This window comes from Sylvia atricapilla, chromosome 13 (assembly GCF_009819655.1).
Source record: "Sylvia atricapilla isolate bSylAtr1 chromosome 13, bSylAtr1.pri, whole genome shotgun sequence".
In the NCBI taxonomy this organism is placed as follows: Eukaryota; Metazoa; Chordata; class Aves; order Passeriformes; family Sylviidae; genus Sylvia; species Sylvia atricapilla.
The window spans coordinates 1,762,246-1,786,352 of NC_089152.1; the positions used below are offsets into that span (position 1 = coordinate 1,762,246).

General features: G+C 52.1%; 1 protein-coding gene across 1 annotated transcript in view; it reads right to left on the minus strand.

The window, feature by feature from the left end:
* Positions 1–21,996, minus strand: part of SMAD6 (SMAD family member 6) — a 37,833-nt gene extending 15,837 nt beyond the window's left edge. The window contains 5 exon segments of the mRNA XM_066328187.1: positions 16,407–16,484; positions 18,031–18,087; positions 20,786–20,923; positions 20,926–20,980; positions 20,982–21,996. Of these exon segments, the coding sequence (XP_066184284.1) occupies positions 16,407–16,484; positions 18,031–18,087; positions 20,786–20,923; positions 20,926–20,980; positions 20,982–21,683 (1,030 nt within the window). The 5' untranslated portion in view covers positions 21,684–21,996.
* Between the last annotated feature and the right edge of the window lie 2,111 nt (positions 21,997–24,107).

Genomic DNA, 24,107 nt, shown 5'->3' on the forward strand with positions numbered 1-24,107 from the left:
CGATTAAATGCTCAAATCAAGTTTTCTGGTACTAAATCATTTAAACATTTTCACATTCCTTCCATTTCTAGAGGCGCTTTTGGCTTTTATTTATTGTCATAACCCAGTGCCCTCAGCAAGCCACCAGGGCCATTTGAGGCAACCTGTTTTCCAAAGGGAAAGTTCTTTCAGGATGGTAAAAAAATCCGGAAGAATTGGGGAGCCTGAGTCTTATTCTCCACCCCCCATTTATTCTCCAACCCCCATCATCATTTCCTTTATTTTTTTTACAAATAAATCCTCCCCTGCTGCATATGGGCACAGCCAGGTTCTGCTCCATCTATTGACCAGAAATTCAAAGTCACTCCACTGACTTCACCGTGGTTGTATTTAAACAGCTGAAAATCAACAGAAATTGGCCCGGGGGGGTGGTTTTAAATTGTCATTTTTAGCAGCTCTTGGGCTGCTCCAGGGTGCTGTCAGTGGTGAAGTCAGAATTGCTCACAGGGACACAGAGCATGGCTCCACCATCCCCAAAAAGAGGAAAACAACCCCTCCAACAACCCCAAAAAGAGGAAAACCTGAAGCCCTTGAGCTTTTTGAGAAGGTACAACTCATGCAACCAGCAAAGCCAAGGCTCCAGCAATGCAAGGAAACTCTGACCTGGCTTCTCCCAGCTCTGCCACAAAAGCCTCGAGGAACTGCAGAGATCTGGGATAAATGGGGATAAACCCGCCACGAGTCAATTAACAGTGGAAAGGCTGGTGAGGATTTTACTGCAGGACAACACAGCAGAGGAAGGAAAACCTGAATTTCTCCCAAGGCAGAGCTCAGTAAACACAAGGTGCTTCCCAAAGCCAGGAGATAAAACTCGGGCTCAGTCCCCCAGAGCTCTGTGGCCGACCCCGCTGGTCTTTATTTCCCTGTAAATCCATCATGAAGGAATAAAAGCCAACAGCCCAGGCTCAAGGGGACGTTGAGGAGCCCCGAGTGGTGGCCAGCACTCCGGGATCTCCCTGCTGGCTCCATCCCTGACGGCTCCATCCCTGATGGCTCCATCCCTGCTGCTCTCCACTGAACCTCTCCCCAGGAGCTCCCAGGGCTGTTTGCTTAACACGGCCCAGGATAAAACTCCCTATTTGTTTTGGCACCATTCACTGCCAAGGCCCTAAAACCCAAATAAAGTCCCCTTCCCCTCTGTGTGTATCTCCAGCTATTGACTCTGCTCGGGACCAATTTGTGAATCCAAACAAACGGGCTGAGGTTGCGTAATGGGGCTGGAAAAACAATCAGGAAGGGGCTGGGGGTGTGCTCGCAGGTTCCTGCAGGGAGACAAGGCTGCAAGGGGCAGCAGCACAGGCCAAGATCACAAAAAAAATGCAGTTTTTAACTCTGCTGACAACAGGGGCTATTTTCTGCCCGTGACATCAGGCTCCCAGCCCGGCCGTGGAGCACAGGAGATGGGGCTGCTGGAGCTCACAGAGGACTCTGCTGCTTGTGCCAGTGGCCAGCATCCTACAGTTCCCTCTTTTAAAAATATCCTGGGTTTTTTTGGGTTTTTTTTTTTTTTTGGTTCTTTTTTTTTTTTTTTGGTTCTTTTTTTTTTTTTTCTTTTCAAGTGCCTCGCAATCACCCAAATCCTCTCTGCTGGCTCCAAGGATAAATCACAGCATCCCAAATCCATGTGAAGGAGCCCAGACCCTCCCATCTGCACTCCTCAGCAGGGAATGATGAGGACACAGCTGATCTGCCCTGTTTTAGCCCTGTTCTGTAGACAGGAGATGGATTGTGCCCTTCTAGTGACTCTTTCTCCCTGTTGGCTTCAGTTAAATATCTATAAAACCATCTCAGACACGGATGTCTGTATTATTCTGAGATTAAGTGCAAGAATTGCTACCCAAACACCATCAAGATGGTCCAAAACATTATTAGGTCTTTAATCACACGCAAAAAGCAACATCTCACTAAGGGAATTCAAATCTAAAGGGTAATGTGTCATTGCCTGGATGACTCTGGATGGGAAATGGAGCTGGAAATGGATTGTGAGAATAAATCCGTTGGGGTATTTTACCTGCAGGCACAGGATTGATGTATAAGTGGTGGCATTGAGCTACATCTACATAACTGAAGGATGTCAGGGGCTGGAAAAGCACAACGCTGTGGTGTGCAGGGCAGGGTGAAGATAAAACTCTTATTCATGAGCCCATTTTTTCAGAACCGAGGGTTAAAACCAAGAGCTGTCACCCATTTCTCCTGCAGCTTGAAGGACCCTGTGAAGGCCCAGCCCAGAGCCACATCCCAGCCACCAGAGCAGAAAAAGGGTCTCCTTTCAGAGCAATGGAGAAGGCAGAGCAACAGCTCTATTTTAGCCCTGTTGCTATGAAATGTCTACAAAAATAAGTTCTGCCTGTGCCCTCCCTTAGGCACATCCCTGTCCCAGCCAGAGCCCAGCCCTGGCCAAACTCACCTTGTTTCAGGTCTCCTGACAAACCCCCAAACATCACAACCTCCCTAATTCTGCTGGGGAAGCTGAGCCAGGTTTCTGGCAGGGCTGTGCTTGGGGTTGAGACAAGAGGGGGAAAAAAACCCACAGGGGTTTTGACCCAAACCCAAGACTCCCTCCCAAAAAAAACTTGGCAGTTCTCACTGATTTTTATTTTGACTCCAAACTCAGGGCTCCAACACCCCTCTTGGGGAAGTGGGATTTTCAGAGCCCTGCAGGACACCCAGCTCCCTGCCTGCCACTGGCTGGAAGTGTGCTGCAGCTGAGGAAATCCCAGCTTTCAGTGCAGCAGAAACCCCAAAACACGGGCAAGGCTGTTCCTAAACCCTCCCTGCAAATCCCATCCGTGCCCAGAGCCCAGCTCTTGGAGGCTGCACACAAATATAGCTGCAGGCATCTTTCTGAGGGCTCAGTTTAAAAGCAGGATGTTTGGCTGAGCTGCTCTTCCCTCAAATAAACACCCACGACCTCACTCCAGCAGAGAGGCACCGCTCTGGGAGTGCCTCTGAGTCTTGCTGCATTTCCAAAGAGCCAGCCCTGGTTTTTTTTCCCCCTGGCTGGGGGAGTGCCACCAGGCTGGGTGACACCTGGGGAAGGCAGCAGTGGCCACACTGGAATTCCAGCACGTGTAGGGAAGTGTTTTCTCAGCCCCTCTTTTCTCATAGACCTGCTGGGTTGAGTCAGTCAGAAAAAAAAAACCAAAAAAACAAAAAACCAAAAAACCAAAAAAAAACAAACACCCCCCCCCCAAAAAAAAAAAACAAACCAAAAAAACCCCCCAAAAACAAAAACAAAAAACCCAAAAAAAACCAAAAAACCAAAACACCAAAAAAAAACACCCCCCCCCCCCCAAAAAAAAAAAAAAACCACCAAAAAAAAACCAAAACCAAAAACAAACCAAAAAAAACCCACCCTGTTTCAGAAGCTCTGAAATGCTGAATTGGTGAGAATTTCTTTCTGCAGCACGGCTCAGGGAATGAATCCAAGGTATCCAAGCTGATGCTCCCAGTCTGGGAGTGGATCTGCATTCAGCACTCAGTGTTGCCTCTGCAGTCTGGAGCCCACCAAACCTCCAGTGTGCACCACTGCAGCACTCCCAGCAGGAGCCACAGCCTCTGTGCCACCACCAAACCCAGGATAAAGACAGAACAGGAAAAAAACATTGCTGCTGCCTGCTCTCCACCCACCCTACACACTGCTTCGGTTTCTCCGTGTGCCACGAGCATCCAGGACCACTTTAAAGGAGAAATAAGGAATCAAAGCCCCAAGAAAAGCCTGTGCTGTTTCCCTCAGGTGGCTGCACTCACCCAGAAATGCTCCTTCCCTCTGTTGAACCGAGCTGTGCTCACCCTCAGCGCTGTCCTGGGGCACTGAAGGCTGGCTCTGAGGAGTCTGGAACTTACTGCAGCTGGCACATGTGAGCTGCTAATGCCTGAACCACTTTCAGTCACTTGCCTGCCTTGGAAGCACCTCCTGAATCCCTAAAACCTTCCTCTGGGTGTTTGAAAAGGCTGGAAAACATCACTCCAAATGCCAGTGGCTGCTTCCTGCGCTCAACACACCCCAAAAACTCAGCCCCAGGGAGGTGCACCGAGGCAGCCTGACCCACAGGTGAGCTCCAGAAACAAATAAAGCCAATTTTGAACAACCTCTGACCCAAGCAAGGCTCTGCTGTGATGGCTGGGCTGTGGCAGGGAATTGGCACATCCCAAATCCAGGTGCTCCCTGTGCCACACCCCACGGGGACACACACACACCAGTGATGCTCCAAGGTGGGATGGCCCCAAAAATCCAGCCCCAAATCCCAGGAGTACCAACAGCATTCAGAGAGGACAAAGGCAGGAGGAAAAACCTTCTGGAGGCTGGGGGAGAGAGAGAAAGAGGCAGCCACAACCTGCACAGTGCCAACTTCACCCTGGCCCTGCTCCGAGGGGAAACAGCTTTGGGAGGCAGCTGGTTCTCATTCTCAGTGCATGGGGGGAGAAAGCCTGCAGGGAAGGGCAGAGGGAGGAGGGGGATTAAAATAATATTGTGTGGAAATCTCAATGAGAGGGAGAAAAAGGGGGAAGAGGAGAGAAAAGGAGCAGGGCAGAGGCACAGCCGCCCAGCCCCAGGCTGAGCTGGGATCATCTGCTGGCTCCCAGCGATGTGCTGCTTGGTCTGTCCTCATTTCAACCTGGATGGATCCTGGTGTGCACACCCAGCCTGGGCAGCTCCTTCCCTCAGGCAGCCCAAGGCTCCCACAGCAGGCACTGGCTGCTCACAAAAACCTTCCCCAGCTCTGCGAGGGCACAGAGAGCTCCTCTCTGGGGCAGCCCAAGGCTCTGGGAGGTGACAGCCCTTCGGCTTTTCCATGAGCACCTTTTCTTTTATGGGTTTTTTTCCTGCATTTCTGTGTTTTAAAGTGTTCAGTTCCAAAGTGCAGCCCGCTGGGATGTGCATGGATAGTCCAGGCTGGAGGGGAAAAGGGCTCCAGCCCCACTCCAACAGAACCTGTTTGGTGACAGACCTGATCTAAACATGCAAAAGTCCAGGATGTGAGACAGGTCCTCCCATTTTCCCTTCCGAGTTTCAATTTCTTTGAAGAAAAAAAAAAAAAATCTATTTCAAGCCAAGAACCAGGAAACTTGACAGTATTATTTTTACCTTTTTTTGAATACTAGCTACGGCCCAACTCAAATCTCTTGTGTTCAGCTTCTCACTTGTCAAAATCTCAGCTGAATTTTCCGGGACCAACTCTCCCTAATCCTCCAGAACACACACAAGGGAAGGGGCATGGAGAGAACCATTCCTGAGGCTGTACCAACGCCACACGTGGAGCTCCAGCACCCGTTTCCTACAGGAACAAACCCTTGGGCATCCAGTTTCCTTGAAAGCTTTGAAAAGCCACGCTCAGCTTTTCCTTCCTGCAGCTTTAACACGAGCTGACACTTCCCAGTGAGGCAGCAGAGCTCAGCACATAAAACACCCAGAGCTGCAGCCTTTGAAGCAGAGCCCTTCAAAGACAGCCACATACCAAATCTACTGAGGTTTTTCTACACAAACAAATTCAGCATGGCAAGAGCAAAACTAATTTGCCAAGATCTTTGAATGTTGGGAGTCTCAAATGACCGACCCTTTCGAGCACAGCTGAATTCAATCCGGCCCCGAAGGTCTGCACTGGTGATTCAACGTGGAAAAGACACGGAGATTTCAAAATATGTGGCTGTAATTACTGGGGAATAAAGAAGGACTCCAATTTTCTTGTTTCCAGTGATGGAGAAGCTGCCCAGTGTGCTCCTGGTCTGTAACCTGTGAAGCGTGAGTGACTTTTTAAATAAGTATTTAAAGATGAACCAAAGCAGAAATGGGCCCATTCTGGGGTCTGGGGTCTACACAAACCAGCACCTGGCTCCCTGGGACACCAGCCTGGGATGTCCCCACCAGAGACAGGAGCAATCCCAGGTTAAGGTTGGAAAAACCCTCTAAGATCAGCAGCTCCAATCATTCCACTTGTCCCCAAGTGCCACAGCCACATGGCTTTTAAATCCCTCCAGGAATGGTGACTCCACAAGTGCCCTGTGCCAGGGCTGGACAACCCTTCTGGGAAAGGAATTTTCCTAAAATTTCATCCTAAACCTCTCTTGGCACAACACCCAACAGCATCCAAAGCTCCCTTGCAACATCACAGCCACACACTGACCCAGCTCTTCCCCTGGCATCAGATCCAGGAACAAATCCAACGTGCCGCAGATGCAACTCCCATCCTGTGTCCTCACCTGCAGCCCTCAAACCCAGGGGAACCCACCTGAGATGGGGCAGAGAACCCCTCAGCCTTGCAAACTCCAGAGCTGCCACCCAGCTCAGGCCCCAGCCATAAAAAGGAGCTCCACAATAGTGTTATTTATTTTTTTGGAGTCACAAATGATTTCCAGCAGCAGGAGGCAGAGGGATGCGGCGCTGGACCCGGCACCCGGCCAGTCTCATAAATGGTTGGCAGCCAGCAGAGCAGCAAACCCATTTCTATTGAAATGAGCTTGTTACTACTAATTTTTACTGGCTTCCTGGTCGATTCATAAAGTTTTGTTGGGTTTGGTGGTGTTTTTTTGGGTTTTTTTTTGCAGATCTCAGAAAGCAACTCTGAGACACTTGAGGAAAGCTGAGCCCTGGCTTTGTCACCAAGGGCTGCTCTGCTCCCAGCCCAGGAAATGCTGTTGTGTTTTCAGGGCTTCATAAAGCCTCAGCAGAAAGAGTTCTCCAGAGCAGGCCAAAATCCTGCTGCATTCACTTTTACTGTGCTCAGAGCCGTGGCAGGACAGCTCCAGCCCTCGGTGGCAGCTGCAGACACACAATTTATAGGCAGGGATTGGGTCTGAGACATTCAACCGCCCATTTTCACATCTGCTCCTTCTCTCCACAGCTGGAGACCCCGAGCTGCTGCACCAGACAAACCCAAGCAGAGCAAATCTTGGAGCCTGAGCTTTTTATAAGCACCAGAGAGTGTTTGCTGTGAGGCTTGGCACAGCTTTGCTGGTGACGAGGGGACGGAGCACAGAACCATGGAATGGTTGGAGTTGGAAGAGATCTTTAAGATCATCCTGTTCCACCCCCTTCCATGGGCAGGGACACCTCCCACCAGACCAGGCTGCTCAGAGCTCCATCCAGCCTGGCCTTGGACACCTCCAGGGTGAAAGCTCCTGGTGGGTTATGTCACAACTTCTCCGGATTTTACAAAGAATGCTGGAAAAAAAAAAAATCACCTGTAGTTCATTTTTACCTACAGCTCGCTTTAAGATTCAAAGAAAAACAAAATACAAAAAAAAGAAACAGGGAAAAAAAAAAACAAAAAACAAACCAGGGCACAACGACTGTGTTTGCCACACAGAGCTGAGGGGAAAGATGCACCAATGCTTCCAAAGGAACAAGATTTATTCAGGAACAAGGGAAAGCAGAACCATGGGAGTTCCCAGGCAGCAGAGGCCGTGTTTGCCTTCCCTGGGCAGGACAGGGATGCTCCCAGACCCCACAGCCTCACGCAGGGGGGGATGAATCAAGTGCCTCATTCTTCCCCCTGGACAAACTTGGCTTTTCCCAGCGAGGGATCACACAAACGGGGCCTTGTGTGAGCTCCAGGCTCGGCCACAGCAGCAGCCTTTGGAGCAGCCAGGAGGGGACAGGAAAGGCAGGGAGAAGAGAAGGGCTGTGCTCTGCACGTCCATCCCTGCAGGAGGCTCTGCACACAGGTGGGACAAACCTAAAGGCAGCTCAGAGACAGAAGGAGCTGGGCTGGGAGGGCACAAAGCAGCTGGCACTATTTTTTTATTTTTCTTTTTACAGAGTCTTTAACGTTCTTTGGCTTCTCTCATGGAAAAAAAAAAAAATCTTAGCGAATGAGACCTTAATAAATGGAAAGAGCTGAAAAATAGCCTTTCTGCTGGCAGGTTCTGCTCCTGCTCATGGAATACACAGATAAAACCAACACAGTTGTGTCTCCCACCCTTCTGTGAGAAGAAATCCTGTCTGAGTATCCCTGGCATCAAGAGATGCAGCTTGAAGATTCCCAGCTCCTCCAGGCTGGAGGGATGGGCAGCCTGATCCCTCTGAGCTGCTACAAGCTCTCAGGAGGAGGAACATCTCCAAAGCCAGGCACAGGAAGGGGAGGGCAGCACAAACCCAGGCCAAGCTGCAGAGGGTCCAGCTGAGCATCAGCATCCAGCAAACGTGACACCAGGACACTTCCATGAACTGCCAGTGGGAAGGGAAGGATGGCTTTGGGAACTGCACTGGGCTGGGTGGGGGATGCTGCAGGACAGGAGCACCTGGAACCCCTCAGGAAACACAGAACTGCTCTGAAGGGCAGAACAAACTCTCTGCACATCCCTCTCCCCTGCACTGCTGGGAATTTGACTTTTTTTGGCAGGTTTCATACGTGGGCTTTTATAACCTGGAAGGTAAAACGCTGAGGGCAGGGAGCAGCATCCCTGTGCCTGCTCCCTGCCAGGGACAGGCTGAATTTTGTCAGGGTTTTCAGGCCTGGCCATCAGAGGTAACTCTTTTCCCTTTAAAGAACAAAACCAGGAAAATATGAAAAAAAATTAAAAAAAAAAAAAAAAAGAAGGGGAAATCAGGGGTGCAGGGCTGATTGAGGGCAGGAGAAGAGCTTTGGGTTTAATTCTGTTTAATCCTCTGATGCTGCTGGTTCAGCACAGTCCAGCACTTCAATGGCAGAGCTGTTTGATCCCTGCTCCAGCCCCAGGAGCTGCAAAGGCCATTACCAGTCCTGCAAGAGGTCAGCCAAGACAAGGCATTTCCACCTGAAATGTTTTTGTTCTTAGAGAAAAAACAAAAACAAAACAAAAACAAAAACACACACACAAAAAAAAACCACAAAAAAACCAAAACCAACAAAAAAACACCAAAAAACCCACCCAAAGAGGAATCCAGCAGTCCTCAGCAGGCCAAGCCCAGACCCCAGTGCTGGAGGTGTCTTCTCCCAGGACTCTGCCCCTGGGCTGGTGCTTTTTTTCCCCAGCTAAACACCCATTTTCTGGGGCTATAAAAGAGCTGGAAAAGGCCTTTTGACAAGGTGGGCCCAGGTTTCCCCTGGAAGTGTCCCAGGCCAGGCTGGACCAGGAGCCCCCTGGAATGGTGGAAGGTGTCCCTGTGCCCACGGCAGTGATGGTTTTTTCCAGCCCAAACCAGGATTTGATGGATCAGCCAAGTGAAAGAGCTGGGACAGGCACCACCCAAAGCCAAACCCTCAAGGAGCAAGGTGGCACCTCAGTGAGGGACTGTCCCTCCATCAGCACCCCGGGGTGCCCAGAGCTGGGATCCCAGCCCCACGTGCCCACCCCAGCCCCTGGGGAAGCACAAAGAGCTGAGTCTCCTTTGCCATAAACTGAACCTGTGCTTCCAGGGGCTGGGGACACTTCAAAGCCCTCTGCAGCACTGAAGGGATGGACTTTTCAGCTGTGCAGCAGAGAAGCAAAAATCCACACAAACAAGCAGTGTTCCAGAAAACCAGGTTTAACCATCAGCAGCTCCCAGTGACGAGGGGGGGAAATGTTTTTCCTGAGTTTTTTTTTTTTTTCCTCCTCCTTCCAGTTTGCCTTTTTTTTTTTTTTTTAATTTCTTCCTAAAAATTTTTTTTTTTAAAATTTCCTCCTAAAAAAGCCATCTCAAGCTCCCACACCACACAGCCCCCTTTGGGTCTGAGCATCCTCCAGAGGTAAAATGCTGAGTTAGGAATTGGAGGTGCCTTTGATGAACAGCAAATCTCCAGACTTCAATGGCTCCGGGGAGCGCCACACATTTAATAAGTTATTTCCGTGGAAAACCTTGGTAACTCAGTTATGAATCAAGCCTATAAACACCTCTCACTCATCAAAGTGCCACCAAAAAAAAAAAAAAGAATAAAAAAAAAAATCTATTACTGGGACTGTGAACACAAGCTTCTCTCTACAGGTCCCCCTATAAGAAGCCAAAATTCCTCCTTCAAAACATTCACCGTTTTCAAAGGTCATAAATACACTGTGTCCAGTATTCAGCAAATCCCTTTAAAAAGCAAAACACAGGCACAGGGAAAAAAAAAAAAAAAAAGGAAAGTTCAAACAAAGCCGGATCCATTGGATCCATGCTGCTTAAAGGACACAACCAGAGCTACATCAAAGGAACTTTTACTACCCAGAAAGTTGTATCCAACCCCTAATAGGGTGCAAGAATGTAACGTTTAGGCTACAAAGATTAAGCTAATTTACTTTTAAGTAACTTGCTTGCTTCCTGATGTTTCTTTTTTTAAGAGCCGTGCCTAGGTGCTTGGAGAAGCGAGGGATGTGATTCTCCTGTGATTCAAGGCCAAACATCATAACTGCTCCACGAACCACAGACAAAAACATATTTTATCTGGGTGTTGTACTTGCTCCAAGAACTTCTAGGTTGAAAACATCCAGGGCTAGCTGTGAAAATCCATCCCAGCTCCAGGTAACAGAGGGAGAGAAAGCAACTCTCTGCTGGGATTTATTGAGAATTCCAGCGTCTTGCCTCCAAGGGAACCCTGTTCCCCAGGGTGCTGAGGATAGAATATATATAATATCAATATAATATAAATGTAATAAAAATACAGCCCGTGGAACCTTCACTTCAGGGCATCATCCTGCCCGGCTCCCTCGTGGAAAACTCTCCTTTGGAGTTTGGGAGCTGTGTGTACACACAAATACAGGGTCCAGTCTTGGTGAGACCAACCTTCTCCCACCCCTGCTGCAGCCTGTGCCACCCCAGGCATTGATCCTGAGGCTCAATCCAAAAAGTTTGGATTTTTCCCTTCCTTTCTCCTGAGCAAGGGCCAACTCCAGCTGCCCAGATTTTCTTAGGGACAGCTCTGATTGTCCTCATTTCTTAAGTGTGGCTCGTTGGAGGGTTATAGCCACAAAGGAACATTCCCCACCTGCCCTCCTGCCAGCCTGGTTCTGGAGGCTGCTGCTCCTTGCTGCACAGGATCCAAAACCTCAGAGGAACCTTGATGCCCCTCCTCAGCACAAACCACCTCCAGCAAATCCCTCAGTGGTCCCTCAGCCTCCACGAAATTAATTTCAAATTAATTCCTCATGCCCACATCGCTGTCCTGCACTACAAGCCCATAACCAGGGGGGTATTTTATGCTCTTGGTTTGGTGGCCCAACAGGAGTTACCCCACAGGGTTTCAATGGAAAAAAAAAAACCCATGTGGGGTAATAATTCCCTCCAGCCTTCATCTAGAGTGCTTCTCTTCCATTGGCAAGTCATCAAACTTGAATTTATTTTTTTTTCTTAAATTGCTGCTTGCTCAATGCTGTGAATAACTTCTTCTTCGTCTGCTTATGATTGTCCCAGGTGGAATAGTCTCTGCTCGTGGATGAAGCCGTGCTGTGAGCAGGGTTGGGACACAAGGAGGAGCCCACCTGGCCACAGAATCCATGATCCCTTCACCTTCTGCTCCAAAGGGGTGGCTGCACTCCAGGAGCTGAGCCCCCGTTTGTGTAATCACAAATGGAAAAACCTCCACTGCCCTCCCTAAACCTGCTGCCTTCATCACTGCCCCAGAGAGACATTTTTATACAAACTAAAGGAGAACACCTGCCCCTCTGTGAAAGGGACAGCACTGAAAGGCCCAGGGCTGGGCTCCCAGAGCTTCCCAACCTTCCCTTTGAGGCTTTAATCCGTCATTCAGCCTGCAGTGGGAGAAGCTGCCTTTGATGCCAGCCCCAGGCAGGGCCAGAAGCTGCAGAGCCCCAGGGAGGGGCAGGCTCCAGGGGCTCCAGGCTGCGGCTCTGAAGCTTTCCCATGGGGATTCCAACATCCCAGGCCATCCACAGCCACGTGGGAAAAGCCTCCAGAGCCAGCCAAGAATTCCCTCTCCGCAGCACGCTGGAAAATAGATGCACTTTATTTCCCGTTGGCAAACTGAAACTATGGAGGAAAACGGTTTCATATAAAAACATCTGACAAAGCACCTCCAGGATGTATTTTTTTGCATCAAAGAAGTAGCTCTTGGCAACAAGGCTGGTTCCTCTGACCAGGAGAGAGGTTTTAGCCAAACCCTGATTGTTCTAGACTGCACAGGGGGAAGAGCAGCCAGCAAACCTACAGTTAAATATGAAAGAAAAAAAAACACCAAAAAACAACAAAAACCAAAGAAACCAAACCCATTACTGGCCCAAACAAACATCTGTCTGTGATTAAACTGGATGCACAGATATGTTGTGTCTTTTTTTTTTTTTTTTTAAAGGATTTGTTTCTGCAGGAGAGGGGGGAAAAAAAGGGATGAAAAGGCTCCAGAGTGGAGTCTATCCTCAAAACCCAACATCTTCCCCTCAGAAGAAACTGCTGCCCTATTAATGAGAAAAATATCCTTTTTTTTTTCTCTTACCAGGTAGTTCCAGGATCTCTCCCCCAGCCCGGAAAGGGCAATGTTTGCCCAGTTGCCACACACATCCTCCTGACAGATTTAATGGGCTTTTTTTTTTTTTTATTTTCCTACTTCTAACACACACAGGATCTTCATAAATTTCCTTGTTAGCATAAATCCTGCAGCCTGTTATTTCTGGGGGGGGGAGGGAGAGGAAGGGAGACGTTCACTTTCTCCATTCAGTGGGTTTTAAAATATGCTTCCTTAAGTTCATCCTAAATATTGCTGGAAGCAGGAAAAAAACCCCTCTGGCTCTTGCCTGGAGCCGTGGCATTGCCTCAGCAGGGCTGAGTCACCAGCTGGGATGGATGCTCCTGCTTTCTTTTTCCTTCCTTTGGTGCTACAGAGACCTTGCTCCCCAAATCCAGTGCCCCCAGCCCCATCACTGCCCTGTAAAAACTTCCTCATCTTCTCAAACCTTATAAAAACATTAAAAACAACCAAAAAACAAAACAAAAAACAACCCCCCCAAAAAAAAACCCCAAAAACAACAACAACAACAACAAAAAAAAAAAAAAAAACCAAAAAACAAAACCAACCAAAAAAACCCCCAGAAATATTTTAAATAAGCTCCAGCCCATTCAGTTTCTGTCTCTTTGTTAATTCTCTTTCCACCATCATCAGTCACACCAAGCAGAGGTCATCTCCACACGGAGCCCAGCACCTTCTGGACATCAGCAGAGCTGCTGGCAATAAACTCACGCCTGAGCTTCCACTTCCAGGTGGAAAACACCTTCCTGCTGCTCTGGAGCGTGGCCAGGAATTCATCCCTCCACCAACAAACCACCAATTCAACATTTCTTCTGGAGGATGCACATTTCCACCCACACAAGGGTTCACCAGAGCCGAAACTCTCGGAGAGTTTTAGCACATGGGAGGTGGTTTTGAAATTTAAAAAAAAATAAAAAACCCAAACCAATTATTTTTGGAAAAAGAACCAAACCAGCACCTTCCCTGGGGATGGCCAAGTCAGCACAGAGATCTACAGGTGCAAGGCCACCTTTTGCTCTCCCCTCAGGACCTCCAGAATTTAAAGCCACCACTAACAAGAACTTTGCTCAATGCTCATCACGGAGCTTCTTCAACAGGAAGGGGGCTGTTCCATGGGTTTGAAGAGAAGGGCTGGTGAGGCAGAGAGCCCTGTGGGGCTCAGAGGAAGGCAGGAAAGCCCACAGCAGCTGCTCCAGCACGTCCCCACCACCCCAGCCCAGCCCTCCACACGCCTGGCAAGTCTAACGGGTACAGCAGCTTCTTGGCATGTGCTGGAGGAGCCAAGTCTGAGGGGAAGGGAAAAAAAAAAAAAAATTACTACAAATGTTCCACCAATTATGAGTCACGAGGCTGAGCTTTTGTTCCTGCCTTGCTGGATTTTGCCCTTTCCCTGGTATTTCCCCAGCTCCACGGTGACGCCAGGGCTGGCCAAGGCTCTGCTGGCTCCCTGGGGACAGCCCAGGCTCAGCCCAGGCCAGGGAACCACCTGGGTTTGGAACAGAACTCCCCAAAGAGCAGCTTTTCCCCTCAGCTCTGCTCCCCAGGCAGAAATGAATCCAAGGAGGAAAAGATGGAGCCCCTCGTGGTGCTCTCAGAAGCCTGAACGTGGCGCTGCTTGAGCTCAGGAGGAGGAAACTTTGGGGTCACACATCTCCAAGTGCCTTTTCTCACCGACCCAGATCTTGGCCAGGCTGTTGTACCTCACTGGGAAAACACTCCCCATTCCAAGGGAAAAGCTGTGGCTGGACACTGATCCTTAGATAAACAGCTTTGTTCCAAGACCCAGATGCTCTGAGCATTAGATGAAGAGGGCTCTGGGTATCATCCATGGATCCAGGTCATGTCCACCCAACCATCCACAACCTGGGTGTGCCTCCAGTTAGCACTGACTGCTCCTCTCAGCTTCACAGTGAGCTCTACTTCACTGCAATTCTAATATTTTAATCTTTTTAATAAAAAGGGCTATAATATCGCCCTCTTTTTAAGGGCAATATTATAGCTGTGAAAGGTTCTACTTAAAAAGAGGTTTGGTTTTGGGTTTTGGTTTTTTTTTAAAATTTACACATATGACAGAGATCACCTTTTGCCTTCATGCTAAAAACCTCCTGTTTTAGAAGTTCATCAAGTGAAGGAGCAACAGGAAAAGAATGGTTCTCTTTGTTACCCCAAAACTGAATTTTGTGGTTTGAGTAGGAAAAGCTTTTTTGATGATCAAAGCTGGACCAATAAATAGCAGTGGCTTGGTGCTAGACCCAAAACGTACTTATTTTTGGGAGATGAGTTAAATGCACACTGAGCTCCCTGGGTGCACAGGAGGAGGCAGGGAGCACCATGTGCTTTGTGCATCACTCCCACAAGCAGAGCCATGAAACGAGTTTGAAATGCAGAATAAACAAACTGAAATGTGGCAGGTAGACTGGAGCCTAAGTGGGTTTTTCCCCTTGTACCTCCCCGTGATGACATGTACGGGTTAACTTCAGCAGGGCTCTTATCCTCTTTCAGCAATCCTGAGCACTGGGGAAAAATAAATCACCCAGGCCCAGACTCTTATTAAAAGTTACACCACTGGAAACGGCACAGGGGGAGAGGAGGGATCCGGTTTCAGCACAATCTCAGTCACATGTTATCATTATATTGTTCAAGGAAAAGTTAAAACCTCTCCTCTCTTCCAGCAAACCCACCAGATGTCCCATAAAGACTGAGCCATGAGAGGAGCTAAACCATGACATCCTCAGGACCCCCACTTTTCCAACCTGGCTGCTGTAATTAATGCCAATTATCAAGTTATAACCAAAGCCACGGGGAGCTTTAGGGACGTGCATCCAGCCCTAGGAATGTTTGTTAGGAATTGCAGACACGTTTATTAGAGCACAAGGCTGAATGATCCCAGTCCTGCCATCGATTGTTCCCCTGCTCTGGACACTTGGCAGTACAATAAAAGCTCCTGGGCTGGCACCAGCCACCACAGGGGCACCTGAAAGCACAAGGAGAAGGGAAAATCCCCAAAGGGAAATGTGTCACCGTGCTACCATAGAGCCCCTGTGCTGTTTGAACACCCTTTGGGGCTGGGATCAGCCCAAACATCCCGAGGAGTGCCCAAGTCTCACCACACTCCTCACCAAACTGACCACCAGCTCTTGCAAGGAAAGAAAACGAAGAGAAACGCCACGAGCAAGGGACCAGGACCCCAAAGGTCCCCTCCACCACTCCTCCTGACTCACAGCATCCCCCAGGTGAGCAGCAGATTCCATCCCTGTGCTCAGCAATGAGGCTCACAGGTGGCCAAGCCCCACCCCAGCTGCCAAAGGAGGCACCTGGGGCTCCACCAAAACCCACTTTTGGCTGCCTTCATCCCACTTCTCAGAGCAAGACATTAAATGTGGTCCTACAGCCAGGCCCCTCACAGTCAGCCCCCAGCCCGGGATGAGACAGCAAGGAGAAAGCTGTGGAATGATCACACTGCAGCCAGGGAAAGCCCCAACCCTGCCTGCTGTCAGCTCAAACCACCCCGGGCCTTGCAGAGCCCCATTAAGGGAATGAAAGGTTGCAGGGTGGGGCAGAGCACAAACCAGGACCTAATTAAGCCGAGCTTTGTTGGGGATCTTCAATGGCTCCTGTAGCTCCTGGAAGCAGGAGCGCAGCCCAGGGCCGGGCAGGTAACACCAGCCCGGCAGGAACAGCACAGAGCAGCAAAGGACAGCCCCACTGCCCCTGCCAGGGGACTGGGGAGGGCCCAGAGCCCTGCCCCACAGCCCTGCCCCATAGCCTGACCCCACAGCCCTGCCCCACAGCTCAGGATGGGTCTGGGTGCCCTCCACATCCTGTACCCAAACCTCCCTGCTCACCCCACAGACAGTGTCTCATCACAACAAGGCTCCTTTGGAAAAACCAACTCAAGAGAACTGCTCTTTCTGTCCTCCTTTTCGCAGGCAGAACACAAACCGAGAGCAGCACCACGACACCCCTTGGTGTCCTTTCCCCCTCCTGTCCCACGCCAGCAGCTCTGCCAACCTGAGAAATCTCCGGGCGTCACGTTGGGAGAGTTTGTAGCCTCTGTTTCAGTGTAAGACAACGTGGAATCTGAGAGATCTGGGGAGGGAAAAAAAAAAAAGAGAGAAAAAAAAAAAAAAGAAAAGAAAGCATTATTTTAGTCGTGCTGCATGTGAGCACCCCTGGCTGCTCAGCTTCCCAGCACCTCCCCGGGAGAAACTCTCCACAGAGCCAGAAAGCAGCGATTAACTTTGGAGCTGCACCACGCAAATGCAAAGTTTGAATTGCCTCGACCACAAAAATAACTCCAGTTAAGTTGATCAAACAAGTAGGAACTTGGTGCTTACTGGATAAAGTTACATTAAGCCTCTAAACAAGTCAGAGTTACTATACTTAATTATCACCATTAAATTCTTGAAGCTGTTTATTCTTGCTTCCTTCCTTCCTCTTTGCTGAAGCGAAGGAAACTTTGTTTTAACAAGTTAAGAGTCTTTGTTATTCTCTCTTGCTTACACCCCTCTAATTAAGTGCTCAACTGTTTGCTCACAGATTAACCATTATTTTTCCAATCAAACAAGCCAGTGAAGCAAATTTCAACCCCTGGCTGTTGTTTTAATAAAGTCACGTGTCGCTCGCTATCATCTCTCCCTGCAGCACAAGCAGTTTCTAAAGGGAATTAACTTGGAAAGGGGGAGCACAGGGAGGGACAATTTTTGGGGTTTGTTTTTTTTTTTTTGCCTCCACACCAAAAAAAAAAAAAAAGGAATAAAAGGGCAGGGTGGGACAGGCACTGCTGTCCCCTCCTATCCCTGAAAAACCCCATTTGTCTCCTCCCTGTCCCTGCCCCATGGGAGCAAAACCAGCTCCCCGTGGTCATTAACCCCAGCAAATCACTGACCACGGGATAAAGGGAGAAAAAGCTCCCAGCTGCGCTGATCCCAGCAAGAAATCCAAGAGGGATGTGGGATTCTTCCCTCCCGTGTCTTTGCTTCCCATTTAATGAAGCAAGAAGCTGAGAAAGGATGGTGAGGATGCCAGCTCAAAGCATCTCCAGGCCAACGTGGAGCACCCAGGAGCAGCACCCAAGGCTGCCAGGATCCCCAGCACCCTGCACTCCACACCCCAAAGCTGCTTCCACCAACTTTATCTGAGAAAAACCTTCTAGAATTCCCCAGGAAAAGTGACACCCCGTCCACAAACGACACAGGGCCACGGTTTCAAAGACTTTCCCATCTCTTTGTGAGCACCAGAGGAAGGGTAAGAAAGAGCTGGTTCCTCCACGGAGCAGCAGAGGCAGGCCTTTATGGAAATGGCACCCAGCAGCTCCCACTCCCGCAGATTACACACACACACAGACAAAACATGACGTCTGGCAACCTTTCATTACGCCTTCATTAAAAATAGAGCTTCGGATTATTTTGGAAAATATGCATGTGTCTGCACAGTAATTTGGTAGGATAAACTGGCATCCATTTACTTCTTTATAAAACCCATCAGCTGATGCTTGCTCAGAAATAATGAGCAGCCATAAAAGCCCGACTTGTTGGCTTTTGCCTGACGTGCCAGGCAGGGCTGTCTCAGAAGCAGCAGCAGGGCTGCACCATGAAAGAGTTCCCCAGAGATCAAAAGAAGACAAAACACGTACCCAGTGGCTTTTGCTCATCATTAGGAGACAGCCGAGAGTAGGGAGGTGGTGGAGACTCTGGAAAAAAAACAAAACTTGATGTTAGAGCTGTGTTCAGATTACCAACAAACCCTCTCTCGCCTTCTCCTTTGGGGTAGGAGCTCTTCTCTCAAGGTTAGAAACACCCAGGGGAAAAACAAAACACTTGGAGCAACTGGAGACCAAGGTTTTCCTAAGTTTTTGACGAACGGGAGTTCCACCTGGAGTTTCAAAGTGGGCTTTGCTACTGAAAAATGCTGCACCCCTCTGCTCCATATCTGTGCCTGGACACTCACAGATGAGTGACACAAAACATCAAATTGCTCCCCAAGAGCCACATTCCCATTCATCTGCCTTGGGAGACAACCTTCCAACACACAGGGCTTGACAAGGGCCTCCCCAAAGCCTTTGTAAATACTGATAAGAGGGATTGGGTGATGGAAGGATCCTCTGGGCCCACAGGGCTGCCACCAGCCACCAAGCCACCCCAGTGACTTTGGTCCATCCATCCCAAAAGGCCACAGCACAGAAGCAGCTCAGGGGCAGAGGCCACCCTGAATCCAGCCCACAAAGCTCCAGAGCTCGGCTTGGAGCAGCCATGTGCTCCACGTTCAGCAGGTCCTCGGAGGTGCTGTGCTGAATCAGGGCATTCAACCAGCTCTTGGAAGGGCCAAGACCAGGGGGAAGGCCAAAGAAGGTTCTCCATCCACCCCAGCCCTGATCAGAGGGGTTTCTTTTCCCCTTCCATAACATGGCAGCGATGTTTCTTGAACTGTAACCTGCCCAAACTGAGTGTGCAGGCAGCTGGGCTGTTTGAAGGCATCAGCATTGAGCAGGCACCAACTTCAGTGAGAAACTGTCCTGTGACATCCAGCAGTGACACCACACTGAGCCCAGAGCAGGGAAGACACTGGGAGTGTTCCTCTGCTCCCTCCTGGACCTGAGAGCACCCAGCCAGCAACTGCAGCTCAGCCTGCAGGAGTTCATCAAAACCGACCTCAGCATCCCCCGGGGGATGGCTCTGGGGTCACCTATTGCTCCTCAGAAAAGCTTCCCCTAATGGAGAGGGCTGCTCTTCTCACAGGCTGCTTATAAAGCCCAAAAGAAAATTAGAGAAAAACAACAAAAAAAGGTGCTGATGTGCCCGATGGATGTAACAGCCAGACCTGACTGTGCTGGTCCCATGCCAGACCTGCTGTCACCAGAGACTGGCTCCAAGAACCCCAGAACTTTTACACCCCACAGCAAACAGGGTGGAAAACACCAACAGGATGATCCCTGCAGGGAGCCACTTGTGGAAAAAGGGCATCGAGGCTTCTCTTGGCTCCTGTAGCAGCGCCCAGCCGGCGCGGGTGGGGTCCTGGCACAGTCACCCATTATCCAAGTGATAAGGAGCCACTTGATAACAGCTCTGCTTTCTACTACTCCCAGCACTGGGCTGGCAGCCGCTCACCGCTGGGAAAAGCACCAGGGCTGCAGGACAGAGACTGGGAAACTTCTCCCCTTTCTAAAAGAAATGCCCCGTTCCTGAAAGCGCAGCCCAGCTCCAACTGGAATAAAAAAAAGCTGCCTCCAGCCTCTAGCGACCTTCGGGAGAAGCACGCCCAGAAGAGAAGTTTCTTTGAAAGAAGTGATGCAAAGCGAGGCAGGAGCCCAGATTGCAAAAGAAATAATAAAATCAAAGTTCTTGCCCAAAAAAAAAAAAAAAAAAAAGGGACAGTCAGCATAGAGTCATAGGACAGTTGGGGTTGGAAGGGACCTTAAAAATAAATTCGTTTCACCTCCTGCCATGGGCAGGGACACCTTCCACTGTCCCAGGTGCTCCAAGCCCATCCAGCCTGGCCTTGGGCACTGCCAGGGATCCAGGGGCAGCCACAGCTGCTCTGGGCACCCTGTGCCAGGGCTGCCCACCCTCCCAGGGAAGGATTTCTTCCCCAATAGCCCATCTAACTTTGCCCTCTGGCACTGGGAATCCAGCTGGCCCAGTTCCATTACAGTTTTTGTACAGCCAGTTAAATTTCATTCGATTTCTGCACCTCACACTCCCCAACACGTCTCTGGCTCCATGCAACTACTCCCTGCTGACATGGAGACACACTACCGAGTATTGCTGAAAGAAACAACAACAACAACAAAACCCTTAAGAAGACCAAAAACGCACGCCTTGAAAACGCTCACTTTGCCTGCTGCTAAAAAAAAAAAAAAAAAAAAAAAAAAAAAAAAAAAAAAAAAAAAAAAAAAAAAAAGAAGGAAAAAAAAGGGGGGGAAAAAAAAGAGGAAAAGCCGAGCAGAGCAGGAGCCCCGGCTGTCCCCGCGGGTCCGGGGATCCCCGCTCCGGGGACATCCCCGCGGCCCCCCCGAAGCGCCTGCGGCTTTAAGCCGGCGGCGGTGACCGCCCGGCTCCGATAGGAGCGAGCCAGGCTGGCGCCAGCGGATGGAGCCGCCGATTATCGCCCCTCCGGCTCCCGGAGAGCGGGGAAACTCCGCGGGAAAAAACACCAAGAACACCACAAGCCAGCAATAAAGAGAAATGGGGTTTTTACGCACAACTGGAACCGCTGGTTCCGAGAGAAGGGGGGATGCGCGGAGGGGACCCCGCGCCAGGCGCGTCCCCCGGGGCATCCCCGCAACACTGCCCCACGAGTGTCCGGACAGACCCAGGGAGGGCTCAGAACCACCGAAGCCCCAAATCGGTGGCTGGATGACGCAGGGGGTGTCCCAACTCGCCGCCGCTCACCTGGCCCACAGAGGCGGCTGAAGTGGTAGGGGTTGCAGCAGACCGTGGGTCCGTCGGCGACGCCGAAGCTCTGGCACTCGCAGAGAGGCTTCAGCTCGGCGGGGTGCTGCAGGTCGGGCCAGCGGAACAGTTTGCCAGGAGGAGGTGCGGGGGCGCCGCCAGGCCGCCCAGGCGCACCTCGGTGCGGGCCACCAGGGACGCAGCCGCCGGGCATCCCCCCGCGGGACTCCACCGCCTCCAGCAGGCTGTCCAGCGAGCGCTCCTTCAGCCGCTTCAGCAGCGAGTAGGTGACGGCCTTCAGCTCCTGCTCCAGCAGCAGCAGCCGCGCCCGCGCCTCGCGGCCCCGCCGCTCCGGGGAGCCGCCGTCGGCCGCGCCGTCGGGGCCGGGAGCGGCGGCGGGGGCGGGCTGGGGGCCGCCCGGCTCCCGCTCCGAGAAGAGGCAGCAGGTCACGGTCCGGCCGTCGCTGTCCGGCGCGGAGCCGGGGGTTCGGAGCCGGGCCCCGCGCCGCTCCGCCATGGGGTCCCCGCACGGCGCCGCCGCCCCGCGCCGCTCCTCCGCCTCCCGCAGCAGCAGGCTGCGCGCTACCGCGCGGAGCTCCGCCGAGGGGCTTTTCTCCGCGATCTTGCCCGTGGCTCCGAGGTCGTGGCCGCTCCTGGCGCTCCCATCTCCGCCGTCCCTGTCCGGAATGACGCGGCTCCTCCAAAGTCGCCGCACCAGCCCTGAGCGTTTGGACCTGAACATACGACCCGCGGGCGGCCGGGGGGTCGCGTCGCTCTCCGCCGCACCCCCCCCCCCCCGCCCGGCTCCTCGCTCCGCCGCCGGCTCTATCTCATCGCAGCCCCGGAGCAGCCCGGACTCCCCAGCGGATCTCCGACGGCCCGCGGCGGGCCGCACCATGGGGGTGGCGGCGGGGCGGCGCGGGCATAGACGGCGCCGCGGGGGCCGCTCCCGTGGCGGCGCTGGGCTCGGGCGCGCCGCGCCGTGCCCTACATCGGCTGCCAACGCGGGGCCGGGCGGGGAGCGGCGGCGGCCGGAGAGAGCCCGGGGCAGCGCTCGGCTGCGCCCCGCGGCCGCTCCACCATACAAGGTGGGGAGGAGCGGGGGAAAGCGCGCCCGGCGCGGGGGTGCCGCCCGGCGGGGAACCGGCGCCGGGGGCCGCTCGGAGGCGTCGGATCCCCTTCAGCCAAAATAGTATTTAAAAAAAAAAAAAAAATTTAAAAAAAAAAAATTAAATCAGAAAGGCGAAGCAGAAGAAGCAGAATCAGCAGCAGAGCCCGCAGCGCAGGCCGGTTGTCAGCGCGCCCCTTGTCCGCATGGCAGGGCGCGGCCCCGGTGCGGCGGGTCGGTGCGCGGCTCCCGGGGCCGCCGCCGCCGCCCGCTCGCGCCCGCCCGCCCCTCGCCGGCTTTTGTGTGGCCGGGGCGCGCGCGCGGGGCCCCTCGCGAGCGGCGCCGCCATTGGCTGCCGCCCATCATGTGCCAGTCTAGACACTCCGGCGGCTCCGCGCGGCACCGGCCCTTGCGCAAACACCGGCTCGGGTTTCCGACCGCTTAAAGCGCCCCCCGCGCCTCGCCCCCACCGCCGCCCGCCCGCCGCCCGCCCCGCACGGCCCCGCGCTGCCGACGGGGCGGGATGGCGGCGGGGATGGCCCGGCGGGGAGCGGCGCGGCGGCCCGGAGTGGGGGGTGGGCGAGCTGGCGTCTGAAAGTAGGTCATGGCAGCGCAGGGGTTAACGCGCCCCCCCCCGCGGGCCGCGCGCCGGACACGCCCCCGCGATGTATCAACTTGTCCGCCGTGGCAAAAGTTCAGGCAAGGCGCGCTCTCATTGGTCAGCAGGGCCCCGCGTGACGCGCGGCGCCGCCGCCTCCCCTTGGTCGGCGCGCGGCGCGGGCCCGCCCCGCTCCCACCGCGGCGTGGCCGTGAATGAACGGCGGCCCCGGCGCCGCGCGGTCCCCGCGCCCGCCGCCACCGCGGGAACGGGGGAACGGGGGAACGGTGGAAACGGGAAACGGGAAACGGGGGGACAGAGACCGCCCCAGCCCCACCGGCAGCGCCGCCGGGAGCGGCCCCCCTCGTGTCCCGCCCCACGCGGCCACAGCGATGCCCGTAGGGAGCGGCCCCCCTGGATGGGACCCATCACCAATAACCCTTCCCCGAATATGGATTAAATCAATGAATTCCTATAAAAGAGCCATTCCCACCCCGCCGGGAAGGGGAGGCGAATCCAGGGGCTCGGAGCAGGACGGCTTTGGCCATCCCGGCTCCATCCCCCAGGGATGCGGGGAAGTTTCCCCCAGCCCCGGGATGGATCGGTGGGAATCTGCTGGAGGAAAAGTTTGGGGGCAGCCTGAAGACTTCGCTAATGAGCAAAAATTAATCTGGGCAATTAATCCCCCAGCAGCTGATCAGTTAAAGGAAAAACACCCCAAACCAAACCAATGAAATTATTTCTGCCAACAGATCCTGAGCAACCTGAACGTTTGTCGTTTTTCTCTTGGAATCCTTTGAGTGGCTTTTTCCATACCTGAAGCCTTCTGCCCAAATTTCTGTTCACATTTCCCTAAACCTGCTCTCATCCACCCAAGAATGTAATTTAAATCTACTGGATGAAAACTATATTTTTTTTTTCCCCCAGCAAACTTCATCAGTGTAACATCAAGTTAAAATCATCCTTTAAAATCCACAGGTGTGTGCCACCAGCGTTTGCACCGATATAAACACAGAATGTAAACAGATCTGTTGATTTTGGGGTCACTTCTGCCCTTTTTGACCTGTAGGACAGGGGCAAAGCTCCTTTTCCCCTGTCATTTTTGGGTGGGGTTTAGGAAACGTGCAGCTTGCTTGGTTAAAAATATAAAAATTTATATAGAATTTGTGAGGGCCTTTGCTGCCTCTGACACTGCTCAGCTCTCAGCCACCTGCGGAGCAGCCACCTTTCACACCTGTACCACGGTTTGGACTGAAGTCACCCAACATCCCCCTTTGGGAGGGAAATGCCTTTTTGTCACAGTGAAAAGGCACAAAAGGGCTAAAAAAAAAAAAAATCAGCTTCAGACACAAAAGTAGAAACTGGGATTTTCTGAATCTCATGGAATCATGGGATGGGTTGGGTTGGAAGGGACCTTAAAGCCCGTTTGGTTTCACCCCTTACCACGGGCAGGGACACATTCCACTGTCCCAAGCTGCTCCCAGCCAGGTCCAACCTGACCTTGGACACTTCCAGGGATGGATCTCTGACCCTGGCAGGATCCCTGCCCATCCTGAGGCTGCTCCAGAGATGTCCCAACCCTTGTTTGAAACCCACACGGCTCACCCTGCCCTGCC